At 43.2% G+C, this 16,037-nt stretch overlaps 2 protein-coding genes across 3 annotated transcripts in view; one reads left to right on the forward strand and one right to left on the reverse strand.

The window, feature by feature from the left end:
* The window catches only part of LOC143288517 (rabphilin-3A-like), an 87,400-nt gene extending 75,197 nt beyond the window's left edge, over positions 1-12,203 (forward strand). For both annotated transcript variants that reach the window (XM_076597099.1, XM_076597098.1), the window contains exon 18: positions 3,821-12,203. Coding sequence is in view for 1 of the 2 variants with exons in the window: in XM_076597098.1 (XP_076453213.1) it covers positions 3,821-3,835 (15 nt within the window). In the remaining variant the exon portion in view is untranslated. The remainder of the gene's footprint in view (positions 1-3,820) is intronic.
* A 3,050-nt stretch (positions 12,204-15,253) lies between these two features.
* The window catches only part of LOC143288142 (TBCC domain-containing protein 1-like), a 31,743-nt gene continuing 30,959 nt past the window's right edge, over positions 15,254-16,037 (reverse strand). The window contains exon 19 of the mRNA XM_076596437.1: positions 15,254-15,486. Within this exon, the coding sequence (XP_076452552.1) occupies positions 15,412-15,486 (75 nt within the window). The 3' untranslated portion in view covers positions 15,254-15,411. The remainder of the gene's footprint in view (positions 15,487-16,037) is intronic.

Here is a 16,037-nt window from a genome sequence, read left to right on the forward strand (position 1 = left end):
TTGGATCGAAACATTACTGTTTCCATCCCCTCCCATTGCTTTCAGTGTCATTGTTGTTGTTCAGTAGAAAGGACACATGGGCCATGAAGGATTGTGCCTTTTGCTTTAGGACATTTCTGTGTACATCTGATGGCATGTACTGCTGTCTTTGTTGTTGTGTGATGCACAGAGTAATGCACTGTCTGTAGTCTAAGTTTTTCCATGTTTTTACAGTCATTATCTGTTCATCTGTTTAGTTGATGTGCTCAGTGGAAAAACACAAAACACAACCACCGTGCACTGACCAGGTTTCTGTACTGTATAAAATTCAGTTCAATTCAATTCAAAATACTTTATTATCTGCTTCAACCAAAAACAGAAAAAGAAAATTTTCTTTAGGCTCACTTAAAATAAAATGCCCGTCAGAAAAAAAAAAAACAAAAAAAAACAACTGACACACCCTTCACTTATCACCATGTACACATCAATTATTATGTAAAAAGAAAAACATGTGGGTAAGATACTATTACATTCAGAGTGTAACAACTGTGTGTGTGTTGCGTGTGTGCCCGTGCGCGTGCATACAACGTTTTGTGTGTGCGCACGAAAAAAAACGATTCATGCATGCGCACGGGCACACAAAAAGTAGACGTTTGTACCTGGTCCACAAGACTGTTACACAGTACTATGGACTGAATGTTGCAGTGACTGAGATGTGTCTGTAAATCGTATCTGTGCAGTGGAGGTTTGTGTCACTGTGGTGATGTTTGTGTACAGACTGCGGCAGTGTTTGATGTGTTGGCATTATGCTATCCATTGTGTCGCTGTGTGGACTGACAGTGTCCTGTAGACTGCGGCACTGTCCGTAGGGTGCAGTATGTATTGCACTGGATACTTTGCCTCACATACGGTCTTGCATGGAGTGGCTTTTTTGTGTGTAGAAAAATAAAGCTTTTGATCTGGTTTTTAGCCCTAGTCTTTTAGACTTGCTAGGAGGACCAGTTTGCTGTGTTGAATTTACCTGGGACAGGCGGGTAGAGAAAATTTGGGACAGACAGGTGGGTATGTAAAACAGAGGTAGAAATTGAGACACATAGGTGGATATGTAGAACAGAGGTAGAGAGGGATTGGGACAGATAGGTGGGCATGTAGAACAGAGGTAGAGAGACAGACAGACAGACAGACAGACAAATAAATGGGTATGTAGAACAGAGGTAGAGAGAGGTTGAGACAGATAGGTGGGTTTGTAGAACAGAGGTAGAGAGAGATTGAGACAAATAAGCGGGTATGTAGAACAGAGGTAGAGAGAGAGATTGAGACAGATAGGTGGGTATGTAGAACAGAGGTAGAGAGAGAGAGATTGGGACAGATAGGTGGGTATGTAGAACAGAGGTAGAGAGAGAGAGATTGGGACAGATAGGTGGGTATGTAGAACAGAGGTAGAGAGAGAGAGATTGGGACAGATAGGTGGGTATGTAGAACAGAGGTAGAGAGAGAGATTGAGACAGATAGGTGGGCATGTAGAACAGAGGTAGAGAGAGAGATTGGGACAGATAGGTGGGCATGTAGAACAGAGGTAGAGAGAGATTGGGACAGATAGGTGGGTATATAGAACAGAGGTAGAGAGAGATTGGGACAGATAAATGGGTATGTAGAACAGAGATAGAGAGAGGTTGAGACAGATAGTTGGGTTTGTAGAACAGAGGTAGAGAGAGAGATTGAGACAAATAAGCGGGTATGTAGAACAGAGGTAGAGAGAGATTGAGACAGATAGGTGGGTATGTAGAACAGAGGTAGAGAGAGTGAGACAGATAGTTGGGTATGTAGATAGAGAGAGAGATTGAGACAAATAAGTGGGTATGTAGAGCAGAGGTAGAGAGGGGTTGAGACAGATAGTTGGGTATGTAGAACAGAGGTAGAGAGAGAGATTGGGACAGATAGGTGGGTATGTAGAACAGAGGTAGAGAGAGATTGGGACAGATAGGTGGGTATGTAGAACAGAGGTAGAGAGAGATTGAGACAGATAGTTGGGTATGTAGAACAGAGGTAGAGAGAGTGAGACAGATAGGTGGGTATGTAGAACAGAGGTAGAGAGAGACTGAGACAAATAGGTGGGTATGTAGAACAGAGGTAGAGAGAGATTGGGACAGATAGGTGGGTATTCAGAACAGAGGCAGAGAGAAATTGGGACAGGTAGGTGGGTATTCAGAACTGAGGTAAAGAGAGAGACTGGGACAGGACGAGGCAAGGTGGGTGGGTGTAAGGGGGAGAAAGATGGTACATCATCCTGTTTTAAATTGATTCATTTTCTTCATAGCATTACCACTGCTTGATGGTTAAAGCAATTCCCATCTGATAATTTTCTTTGTAATGTTGTTATATATGTATATGTGTGTTTGTGATGTGAACATCCTTTACCTGCTGTGTGTACATGGTGTGTGTGTGTGTTTGTAAGTGTTTCTTTTCACACACGTCTTTGTATATTCTGGGTTGCACTGTTACTGAGATTTGTTGCTGAACAGTCTGTCTTCATGAAGACACAGGAGTTGCTTTTTCCTAAGAAAAGAATGCAGGCTTCTTGTGAATATCAAATCTAATGCTCTGATTTTGTCAGTATTAGCTGTACAACCCTGTGTAGTGTGACTGTGAAAGTCAAGAGTTAAATATTTCTCTTTAACTCACTCAGTACGGCCAGTCCTCTCTTCTCCTCAACACAGACCCCTCGGATGTCCAGTGGGTGTCTCAATGACCCGACCTTTAGCTTCCGTCGTCAGAATTGTGGTATTCTTTGTCAACATTCACCTCTTCAGTATAAGAGCCTTCCTCTTGCAGTATTTTGATGATGGTAATTGGGGTGAAACGCTGTTAACGTCATCTCTTTCGCCGTTCGTATGGAGGGAGTTAACACATTGACTGCTGAACCTTGGTCTTCGTTGTTTGTGGGCTGCAGCTCCCACGTTTTGTTGATTAAAAAGAAAACTTTATCTCCAGGGATTAGACGTTCATGGCCTTATTATTTTTCATGTGTACAGCATTTCTCTTTGGTGCATTCACTTTGGTTCATTTATTTATTCATCTGTTTGTTTTTATTTATTCATTCATTAATTTGATAACTTATCCATTTATTTTTTTATTTTTTGGTCACCTCAGGGACTGACTAAGTACGTTGGATTACACTGCTGGTCAAGCATCAGCTTAGCAAATGTGGTGTGGCGTATATGGATTTGTCTGAATGCAGTGACGCCTCCTTGAGTTGCAACTGAACTGAATTGAACCATTCACACAGCCTTACTCTGCCAGTAGTCTTTTGCGGTTAACCGCTTTGTTTGGTACGTTCAGGTCTTGATTTGCATGGAGATAATGATTATTTCTTTGATTGTCCTCCTTGTTTGTGAGTAGACGGGCGCAATAGCCGAATGGTTAAAGCGTTGGACTGTCAATCTGAGGGTCCCGGGTTCGAATCACAGTGACGGCGCCTGGTGGGTGAAGGGTGGAGATTTTTCCGATCTCCCAGGTCAACATATGTGCAGACCTGCTAGTGCCTGAACCCCCTTCGTGTGTATATGCAAGCAGAAGATCAAATACGCACGTTAAAGATCCTGTAATCCATGTCAGCGTTCGGTGGGTTATGGAAACAAGAACATACCCAGCATGCACACCCCTGAAAACGGAGTATGGCTGCCTACATGGCGGGGTAAAAACGGTCATACACGTAAAAGCCCACTCGTGTACATATGAGTGAACGTGGGAGTTGCAGCCCACGAACGAAGAAGAAGAAGAAGAAGTTTGTGAGTGTTGCTCTCTCTCTATTTTGTTGTTGTTGTTGTATTTACTGTTGTAGCCGGATGAATACTGAGGGGGGGAAGTGGACGAGACGAAGCAGGAGGAAAGCTGGAGGATGGAAAAGAGCATCGCTACTGCGCTGAGCCGACCTCACTTTCTCCACTTGCACCACCAGACTTTGGTTTTTTTGTTTGTTAGCATGTCATTTTTACTTTGAAATTTTCATGAATGACTCACTCTCAGCATGTGGAAATTTTTGTTTGTGTTTTTTTCTTTTGTTGTTGTTGTTGTCTGTTTTGGCACTGTGGTTCTGCCATGACTAAGGCGTTTTGTTGGACTATAATCCATGTTCTTGTTTTTTGTGTTTTTTTTACTAAGTGTGAGAATTTTTTTTTTCTCTCAAAAAAACTTTTTGCTCACTTTTCTCCTTCCCCGCTTCTACCCCCCCCCCCCCCCCCAACACCCCTCCCCCCCCATCCCCCTCCCCCCTCTGTGATGTTTACTTGTTAGCAGTGTATATAATATGTAGGAAAGATTTTCTTTTTAAAGTGTGTGTGTGTGTGTGTGCGTGTGTGTGTGTGTGTGTGTGTTTGTGTGTGTGTTCAAGTAAACACACAGAACCTGAAACAGACATTTACAGAGAGTATGGGGCCAAGTTCTGGATAGATCACTTTCACTTTCACCCACCATTCAAGGTAGGACACGGGAACAAACCACAAGCTCAAAAAAATAACAAACAAACAAAACAAAAAACAACAAAACCAAACCCCCACACAAACACCAAAATAGAGGAGGTACAGCATTGTAGATGTCTGTCATGTGGGTGGGTGGGTGGGTGTGGTGGAATGGAGGATCAGGCTGTTGACTGGTTCCAGGCTGACAGAACTGTGACATGTTGTATTTTGACGTTCTGTGGGATCGTTTTGTTTGTTTCTTAGTTAATGCAGTCAACTTCACAGCCAGTCTACTACTGTTCAGGTTTTTTGATTGCTGTTACCAGGGGGCAGGGAACAGTTTTAAACAGTTTCAGTTTATGTTGTACGCACATATATCTCTCGGTATATATATCTATATATATGTATGAAGCATCAGATTATATTCAGCTTACCCAAACATGTGTTCAAACCCGTTTAAAGTGGCTAAAGAAGCTCAGGTCTTTTCCCATCCTTCCCTCCCCACTTCGCACAGAAAGAGAGAGACACACACACGCACATATATACACACACACACACAATTCTACAGGAATGCATGCACACACACACACACTCACACACACACACACACACACACACACACACACACACGCACACACAAATTCATACATGCAAGCGGAGCAGGAAATAATCTGGGCATCCTTGCATGCTTGCTTTTTTCGTTGTTTCGTCTCCCCACTGGACATGGGACGTAGTGTGATTCACACACGTGTCCTTTTCAAGCAGTCACATGTATGTCTCGTGTCAGTGATGAGGACAAGCATCAGGGGAGTGTCCAGACAAATACCGGTACATCACTTGCAGTATTTCCAAATACATGCATCGAGCAACAACACACACTGGGAGAAACAGTGTAACAGGAAGTTACGATTCTTCATGTGAGTGTCACACCCTGCTCAGTCTCTTCCGTAGGGTAGTTTCTTAACTGGTGGATTAAAACACACAGAAGTGGTGTTATGGGGTTGTTGTTTTTTCTTCTTAATTAGAAAATGATAAGACCTACATATGCAGGTTTTTTTGGGGGGGTTATCAGTTTGTAAGCTATGTGTGGAAGTAATTTTGTGTGTATAAATCATTTGTTTGTTGAAAGATAGTATTGCAAAATCAATATCCAATTTCTTTTGTGGTCGTGTGTCTTGGACTGATCTCTTGAATAATATTATTTCACTGCCTGTAAAGAATGAAAATCACAATAATTATTATTATTATTCACTGCCTCTAATATTAATTTTCTCTCCAGATACCCGCATGTATTCTAAGATATTATTATAATTATACACTGTTATGAATTTTACATTTTCCTGTGAATTCAACATTCCTGCTTTATGTATACTTATGAAGTTGACATTCCTGTTACCAATCTTATTTACACGTTTTACATTTGTGGTATTGAACCATGTATCCTGTAAATCAAGAATGATGATGTGTTAGTGTGTATGAAGGATGAAACACAGTTAATGAAATCATATGATAATTCAATATAAGTGAAAAACAATTAAGTTTTACAAAGTAAATTGGAGAAATATTTGATTGGTGATTTTGTGGTTTATTGTGTTTAAAAAAAAAAAGATTTACATAGTTTTTATATCAGAAATATCAAGAATTTTTTGGCTGAAAGATTTATTTCATAAAATCATTGGAAGGATTTTTTTTTTCTTTTTTTTTTTTTTGTCCTGTAAGAAATATTGAAATAATACAAGATACTCTGAGGACTAATGGGTATATGGAAAAGATGAAGCCATCAAAACAAAACGTGGCAGTGGAGCAAGGACTGAAGGAAATCATGAGCCCTCAGAACAAACAGTAGAAAAGAGAAATGCCAGAGAACAAGTATTGAGGAGGCAGAAAAAACCCTGGTTAAGTGATTGCAATGAATATGACAAGAGAACAAACTTCAGAGGCAAGAGAACAGATGTCAGAGGCCCTGACATCCTTGTTGAACAAAGGCAAGAGGTAACTTGAAGCTGAAACGACTTGCGTGAAACTTGCAGCATCTGCATTCCCCCCTCACTTTCTGTTGTGTGCTTGTTCAGTTCAAAGGGAACAAGATTGTTTTCAAAGTGAGAAAAGCTGTGGAGGGTGGACACATTTGAAGTGTTTATGATTTTTGTCGTTTCTGTTGACCGTTTTGATTGAAGAAGGCAGACATTTGGGGAAAACCAAACATACTTCAGGCTTCTCCTGCACTGTACATAAATACACATACCTTACCGTGACATCCGGGTGCTGTAGATCAGCTTCAATCTCTTACATGGCTCATGAAAAATACCTGGAGGACAGGTGTAGCATGCAGATGTGTTCTGGAAGCCAGAACTCTGATGCAGCTGTAAACTATCTGCCACACTGGAGACAACTCCTGTACAGTGGATGTGACTGGAGGTCGTGCCCTGTGACCAGCCATCACACCGCACTCAGCACAGCCATGTACGGATGATGCACGTCAACATGCACGCACAAAATCATTGTATGGTGCTAAACAGTCATTTCTTATTTTTGATGCAACTTTTTTTTTCTCAGATCAGTTCACAAAATATTTTGTGTACCCATTGAAAAGCTCTGGTGCTTCATTCTTTTTTAAGAGTAGAACAGCAAAACATATAACATTGTGTGGCCAAGCCGTAGAAAGAGAATTGGCTAAGAGCGGACCGGGCAAGACGGGTCGTCTTTTTCACTCTTAGCCGCACGAAATGTGGCCAAGCAGAGCAAACCGATAGGCCTAGTTTGCATCAGTTTGACATGGTAAGTATATGTATCACCAAACATGGAGTATAATACAAACTCCTCCTTTAAGCACTGCTCTTTGATCTAGGGAAGCAGGAATTGTTGGCATTGATCTCAGTTATTGGAGTGTATGTAGATCAGATTAAGCTTACAGGATATAACTTTGTCCATAAAACATGGAAATTTTTTATTCATTAAAAAAAAAGAGAACCAAGAAAAAAAAATGTTGTGTTCAAGCTAGACATTTAATGTCCCTGTTTTTGTATTAGGCTATTCCAGTGTTTTCCACTTCTCCAACAAATCGTTTCTCTTGATAGTGTATACTTGTGTGTCTGGTCATTTGAGCATGGTAAGTCGCTTGTTCTCGTACTTGTTCTTACGACAACTTCAACTGATGCCTATGCATTCATCCACACATGCATGCACATGACTGGAGACACACATTTTTTCATATATGAACACACCCACACAGATGCATGAACACACCCACACAATGTACACATTGTGTAACTGAATTTGATCCAGGATTTCTTGCCTGTAAGGCAGTGTACATAGATGTTAACATTTTTTGTAGAATACAAAGATCTCTTCTCCAGATTCTGGTTATTTTTTACAGATCTTTTTCTTCCTGTTGTTAAAAAGTAACCGCCTGTAAAATGTGTATGGTTGTGAGTGACTAGTGTCATCTTTTAACCCCTCTTTGCCTTTCATCTGCACAGCAACACATTTTTATTGTGTCCAATCCTATATCCCCAAATTCTTTTCCTATACATAAATATATGTATGATCAGCTAGTTTCTTTTTCCATAAAGACAATATATATATATGTTTATCCATATGAACTTCATCCATCTGGCTACAAATTAAAAAATTTTTTGATTGGTCTTGTAAAAAAAAAAAAAAAATTGTCTCAGTGATTCCGAGACTAAAATGAGTTAACTGTGCAAGGGTGTCTGTAAACAAACTGTGATGGTGCTGTTGTCTTTTAATTAAAAAAAAAACCCTGTCATTTCACTCACTCCCAGCCCCTCCACCCATTCATTTTTATCCACCGTGGCTTGTTTTTTTGTTTGTTTGTTTTTTTGTGTGCAGTTTTTAAGATTTGTACGTTGGCAACATGCATTTGCTGAAGGGTGTGGAAAGGAGAGAATCTCTGTATTGATGGACTTTTCTCGTTTGGGTTTTTATTTTTAAAATTTTTTTTCTTCTTCTCCATGTTTGATGAATGTTTGTTCCTTGTTCGACATGTGTCTGTTGTCAGAGGTCAAGAAGGCAGAATGGTAAGACACTCCTCTGCCGATACAGAGAGTCCATCGGGGTCTTGGTTTGAATCCCACCCGCACTTATATCCTTTCTCCCAGGTTTGACAGAAACGTCAAACCGAGCGTCTAGTCATTGGGATGAGATGACAAACAGAAGTCCCGTGTGCAGCATGGTCTTGGTGCACTGAAAAAGAACCCGTTTCTGTGGAAGAAATCCACTCCCGACTGGTACACAAATATATATATACACATACACTCAAGGCCTGACCAACCACGATGGGTTATACTGCTGGTCAAGCATCTGCCTAGCAGATGTGTTGTGTGAAACTGTTACGATATTTGTGTTGTTAGATGCGAGTGTGTTGTTAGATTGTGTGTGTTCTCAGGTGTGTGTTGTTAGATGCGAGTGTATTGTTTGATTGTGTGTTCTCAGGTGTGTGTTGTTGTGAATGTGTTGTTTTATTGTGTGTGTGTGTTTTCTCAGGTGTGTGTTGTTAGATCGTGTGTGTGTTCTCAGGTGCGAGTTGTTAGATGTGAATGTGTTGTTAGATAGTGTGTGTTCTCAGGTGTGTGTTAGATAGTGTGTGTTCTCAGAGTGTGCGTGTGTTCTCAGGTGAATGTGTTGTGTTGTGTTCTCAGGTGTGCGTTGTTAGATAGTGTGTGTGTGTTCTCAGGTGTATGTTGTTAGATGTGTGTTGTTTGAGCCCTACCTGCTGGTGTCTTCTGCCTACCTGTGCACCGCAAGTCTTTCCCCCCCACCCTGTTTCCATGGCGACCAGTAGGATAGGGGTCACTTCACTGTCCACTGTATCCAAGTCATGACTGCTGTTAGAACTGCTGTCTCCACTCACCCACTGGAATGACCGTACATGAGCTTGGTTGTTCATGTGGTGACAAACCTTCAGACTTCAACCGTGTGTGTGTGTGAAGACAATAGACAGTTTCTTTTTAAATGTATGCACTTGGGCATTCCACACATTCCACGTTGTCACAGCATTCCCACCCTCCCCTTAATTTGGTGGTTGTTGGGGAGAAAATAGTTAGCACCATTGCTCTGCAAGGGAAGTGTATGCCGAGCTTTGGAAAGGGAATTTAGCACTGATTGTCTGCTGCAAAGTCATCGGCTGTTCTGTGTCTGTGTGTATGAGAGTAGTTTTACCATTGACCTTACATGATAACATTTACTGTTCTCCACCACCCACCCACCCACCCACTGTTGTCCTGTCCTTTCTTGGGTGTTATTACATGTAAAGGAATGTGTACACACTTTCACAATCAGTCCGCAATGGACATGTTGCTGTACAGTTAGATATTTTTTTTCTTCCTTTCTTTTCCTCGTTGTATTAAATCCTGCATTATTTCATTGTATAATGGACTTGAACGTTCATTTCCTGGCTTGTTCTGATCACTTTTTGATATTTTGTGTGTGTGTGTGTGTGTGTGTGTATTAGCTTTGACCAGGTTGGTTAAATGATTGGAATGAATATGACACGTGGATGAATACACAATGCGTTTTTTGAAGTGAGACATACAGCATGTTGACAGTCAGGTGGTGGTCAGTTATAAGTGTAGGATGATAGCCTTTCGAAGAATCTTGCTGTGTAGTGAATTCATGCACAATCTTGTACAGTATTGTGATGACCAACATTTTTCCTCTGTAAAAGACTGTTTCGATGTTGTATCTTTCTGTAAAAATATTTGTATATATATACATTATTATGTAAATACATGCATGATCTGTGAGTGATTAGAAGATACACATGCCATGTTAAATTCAATAGGGTTCCAGTGTTAACAGTTGGGTTTATTGGTTAATTTAAGGCACAGAAAGAGGCTGACGTTTGTTGCCTGGCTCACTTTTCTCTCTCCCTCTCTCACCCCATCACCACGCAAACCCCTCTGCTCTCTCCCCCCCCCACCCCCCTCCGTCACCCCCACACACACCCCTTTTTATTATTTTTTTTTTTCAGATTTTGTTATTTCATCAGTAGCTGATTTTATGTAATATTTGCCGGTCACAAAAACTTTTCACTGCTTTGCATAGTGTTGCTTCTTTCTTATTTATTCATTTATTTATTTTAAGAAAAAGGGTGGCTCTGTAATTCCTTTCTGAAATGTGAGTTTAGTTTTTTTAGGGGACAGTGTAAAATGAAACATTGATGACAAAAAGGTAATGGAGATGGCAATGATTACAATGAACAATCATGATTTTCTGAAACAGTCGTTTCCACACAAACCCCAAGCTTCACTGTGGTAAGATGAGGCAATACAAACAACGTATTTTCGGCCCATGGCCCGTTCCTAGAACTGAGAGTGCAATGGACTCAAATGGGAAGACTGGGACATTGAACTGAGTGTGCAGTGGACTCAAATGGGAAGACTGGGACATTGAACTGAGTGTGCAGTGGACTCAAACAGGAAGACTGGGACATTGTCAGGGGTCATCCACTTCAAGGATGCATCTCGAGGGGAGTGTTGTTCAAATTTCCTGACCAACACTGCAAGTGTCTGCATCTCTCAAGCCTGGTTAATGCAGGGATGTAAAAGGACAAGAAGTCCTGAACTGAATAGACCCTCATCGCAACATCTTCATCACCGGAATCATCATCAAAAATATAGAAAACAAAACGTCCCAAATTATGGGACACACAACAGATCATCACAGTCCAAAAGTGCACGATGTGTTCACTGTTTGCATGAAGACAGACAGGCCCTGGGGACATGCCATGTCCAAGTCCTGTGCCCTTGTCCAAGTCCTGTGCCCATCTCCAAATCCTGTGCCCTTGTCCAAGTCCTGTGCCCATGTCCAAGTCCTGTGCCCTTGTCCAAGTCCTGTGCCCATGTCTAAGTCCTGTGCCCTTGTCCATGTCCAAGTCCTGTGCCCTTGTCCAAGTCCTGTGCCCATGTCTAAGTCCTGTGCCCTTGTCCATGTCCAAGTCCTGTGCCCATGTCTAAGTCCTGTGCCCATGTCCAAGTCCTGTGCCCATGTCCAAGTCTTGTGCCCATGTCCAAGTCCTGTGCCCTCGCCCAGCAGAAAACCCTCAGAAGCAACACTGTTGTCAAGGCACACTGCTGATGGCAGGTGTTGGCCCTCTTTGTGTACAACAGGTCCCATAGCTTTCCAGCCAGCCATCGGGGCAGTTAATTCACATCCACCGTGTCCAGGGTTTGGCACTGGTAGGCAGGGGCCCAGTCCTCTCCTTCCGCCGTTTTAACCTTCTCTGATCAGTCATCCATTCACACCTGGGTGGGGGGGGAGGAAAACTGGAGAACACTGCCTTTCCCCCAAGGACACTTCCCATTGCTGAAACGGGGCCTCAAACCCTGATCACTGGTGAACACTTGATCAGAAGTCCTCTGAGCATGGCCTGGGAACGCTGAAGAAGAAGATCGGAGTCAACACCTAAGCGATTGTCATTGCGTCTCTCTGTGTAGAATGTTTGGTAAACGTATCATGGGAAAAAGACTTGTTAGGATACAACGTGTTTGGTAAATGTGTTGTGGGAAAAAGACTGTTCGGATACAGTGGTCCTATTGTCAGAATGCATTTGGTAAAAACAAAAACCAAACGGTGTGACATTTCCTGTGTGCGGAATGCGTTAGTTGTTTGATGAAAAAAAAAAAAAACCCACAAAAAACAAGTGGAAAGACACAGAAGTCCATTCCCTGAATATGTTCAGTAGGTATCGGGAGAGGATGGGGGTATGGGAGAGGAAATCACCATTGGCAATAAAAAAATAACCCAGTTCTTCCAGGAATACATGTTGTGCGGTGGGAGAGATGGATGTGGGGGGGAGGGAAGGGGGGCATGGGGACGAAAAGGAATGAGGGTGAAGGGGGAGTGGGGGGAAACAAAGAGAAAACTTCTGCTGTTCCATAGTGATACGTTCATCCTGTCACCCAGTCACCATCACTGTAACATGACTGACATGAACTACGCATTGTTACGTGTTTTTTTTTAAGATTCTCATAATTTGTTAAGCCTCTTATATATGGTTGTTTTGCGGACTGAAATGCTTCTGGTGATGATGCAGCTTTTGTTTAGCCCAAGTCATTCTGTGATTACTTCTTTGTGATTCATTTCTTTCGTTGCACTGATTAAAACATTGGTGTCTGACTTCTTTGTGATTCATTTCTTTTGTTGCACTGATTAAAACATTGGTGTCTACACAATATTCCGAGCTTGTTGTATTTTGCTGTGGTGGGAGCACAGAGAGAAAGAGTATCTCATGTTTTGTATAGACAGATAGGTATGAACAACAAGTACCACAGCTTCTTTTGATTTCTCCGCACAGTGGACTAGTAGTTTGGATAGGACAGAAATCTAGACCCCTGCCAGAGTCTGCACCAGTGGGTCATGGGAATCCAGACCCCTGTTGGGGTCTGCATCAGTGGGTTACGGTAAAGTATGTGTAAGTAGAATTTGCTGTCTGTTTTTTGTAACAGTGCGAATCTCTGCAAACACTGCACATCGTTTCATATGTTATTGATTAAAAAACGTAACGTACACATACTCGTGCTGTCATCCATTAATTCAGTGGGGCAGTGGGGGCGATGGTCAGGGAGGGGGTCGGGGGGGAGACATAAGAAGATTCAAAACAAGCATAAATGCACAAAACTGGAGACTACGACACAGGACTCTGACAGTGCAGCAAGACAGGGTCTCCTCTGGTCAGTCACCCAACACTGACAGCTCCCTGCGGACTGTGCCGTAGCTGTGTGAAGGTTTAGGACGAGTCACCTGAAAGTGATTGTGTTGTATTACTTTGTGTCACAACAGATTTTAACTGTGTGAAATCCGCGTTGCTCTCCCCAGGGAGAGTGCTTTGCCGCAGTGCTATGCCACAACTTTTTCTTTCTTTCTATTTGTTTTTACAAAAAGAGCAGACTTTGCCAGGGACCACCCTTTTGCTGCTACCGGTTCTTTTACATGCACTAATTGCATACTGCACACAGGACCTCAGTTTATTGTTGCATCAGAAAGACCAGCTCCCAGACCACCACTCAAGGTCTTGTGGAGGGGAAGAGTAAAAATCTTGGGTTGGTGTAAGAAACGCTAACCCGTGATTGCTCACTTCCAAATAGGGTGCATTACCACTAGGCCACCACTCCACCAACAACAGAGGAAGATGAAGTCATACCACTGAGACGGCGCAGAAGAAAGGACAACAGAACAAAACAAGTTGGCTGTGAACAGCCACCATGCATGTCCTTTGCTGCACACACACACACACACACACCACACACAGACAAGCACACAGACACGCACAACAGACACCAAAATGCAACATACAGACACACACACACACACAGACACACACACAACAGACACCAAAATGCAACACACACACACACACCACACAGACATGCCACACATACATACACACACACACACACATCCTCAAAAAGCCATGGGAAATCACAACCCAGAGGTATTTCAGCTGATCACTGAAGCCTGCTGTTTCTGGCTTCCAACATTTGTGACACAACTCATCATCAAATATAAAGCAAAAATGCTATCAGCTGATTAAAGCCAAAATAAATACAAAATAGCATCAACAATTATAACCCAAGACATCCGTGAAGACAACATTAGCAAATAAATAGCACTGTTCAACAAATACAACACAACATTAAAGACAGAATCGGCAAAGCATGTAAGGAAATACATGTGTACAACTGTTCAACACCTGACCATGGAAAGAAAAGACCGAAGAAGTGACACAACCATCTTATCGGACAACAGATCCTGAACAAACAACTCTCGACTCGGAACAAGTTTCTTCTGCTGTTCGTCTTTATGAGTTTACCACACACAGGTCGCTCTTTTGACCCATACACTCCTCAATGGATCCCGATAAACATTCCAACACCTCCACATAACCATACATTCATTTTTAGAGCAGTGAAGACAGGTTCTTACACAAACCTAGGGAAGGGCTCTCAAAGCCTGACCAGCTCACTGGGTTCAAGTGAAGGTCAGGCACCTGGTCTATTTTATTTCTCCCACCTAAAGCAGATGTGGTGTATCATATATGGATCTGTTCACAGGCTTTGACACAGGTCTCCTTTAAACAAAGATCATCAATCACGCTGCCATACACGTCACACCAGCCACAACACAGTCAGTGGTCGCAGCCAGTCAAACCACTCATGTTCACTGTCACAACCACGGCAATGTCCACTCCCCCAAATGGACGGACGGAAGGATGGAGGGAGGAAGGGGAGGATCAGGGAAGGGAGGGCAGGGGGAAGGGGGTGGGGGAGGTCCAGACGTGTCCGGTTGCAGAGGACTGTCGGAGGGGTGGGGAGGGAGGGAGGAAGGGGAGGAGGAAGGGCAGGGGGAAGGGGGGGGGGGGGAGGTCCAGACGTGTCCGGTTGCAGAGCCAGACTGTTGGACGGGTGGGGAAGGAGGGAGGAAGGGTAGGGAGAGGGAAGGGGTAGGGGGGGTGGGGAGATCAAGAAGTGTCCTGTTGCAGAGGAACAGCCGGACTGTCGGAGGGGGGTGGGGGAGGGGGGTCAGGGAGGGGGGTGGGGGAGATCAAGATGTGTCCTGCTGCAGAGGAACGGCCAGACTGTCGGAGGGGGGTCGGGGAGGGGGTGGGGGAAGGGGGGTGGGGGAGGTCAAGATGTGTCCTGTTGCAGAGGAACGGCCAGACTGTCTGAGGGGGGTCGGGGAGGGGGTGGGGGAAGGGGGGTGGGGGAGATCAAGATGTGTCCTGCTGCAGAGGAACGGCCAGACTGTCGGAGGGGGGTCAGGGAGGGGGGTCAGGGAGGGGGTGGGGGAGATCAAGATGTGTCCTGTTGCAGAGGAACGGCCAGACTGTCTGAGGGGGGTCGGGGAGGGGGTGGGGGAAGGGGGGTGGGGGAGATCAAGATGTGTCCTGCTGCAGAGGAACGGCCAGACTGTCGGAGGGGGTCGGGGAGGGGGTGGGGGAAGGGGGTGGGGGAGGTCAAGACGTGTCCTGTTGCAGAGGAACGGCCAGACTGTCCAGTTCTCGCTTGTGACCCGTTTCCGACAGCCACACCTGCGGGAGTAAATAGCAATCTTTTAGCTATTTTTTAAAATATTTTTTGGTAAAAATATATATCCTGATATTATCATCAGACAGGCAATGAAATCACAAAATGGAAAATCTAAAAAAAATATATATATAAAAAACAAAAAAAACTTTTCAAACACCAGAAGCAAAATTTCAAAATGACAGAAATGTGGACTGAGTGCACAGAACATTTTGAGTGCTGGCATTTCAGTCGATAAAAATCTACCCCGGTTCACTTTTTATGAGTTATTTATTTTAATTTAAAATCAAAATCTGGCAAAAATATTTTGCAGCTTTGCTGTAACACAGTATCAGTATCAGTAGCTCAAGGAGGCGTCACTGTGTTCGGTCAAATCCATATACGCTACACCACATCTGCCAAGCAGATGCCTGACCAGCAGCGTAACCCAACACGCTTAGTCACTTCTCCAGAAAAAAAAAAAAAAAAAGCACAGATAGAGAAGCAAAGCATATTTTCTATATCTCTTATACAGAGGCCAAAATCTAAAACTTTTACAACCACAAGTAATTTTTTA

Source organism: Babylonia areolata, chromosome 12 (assembly GCF_041734735.1).
Source record: "Babylonia areolata isolate BAREFJ2019XMU chromosome 12, ASM4173473v1, whole genome shotgun sequence".
Lineage (NCBI taxonomy): Eukaryota > Metazoa > Mollusca > Gastropoda > Neogastropoda > Buccinidae > Babylonia > Babylonia areolata.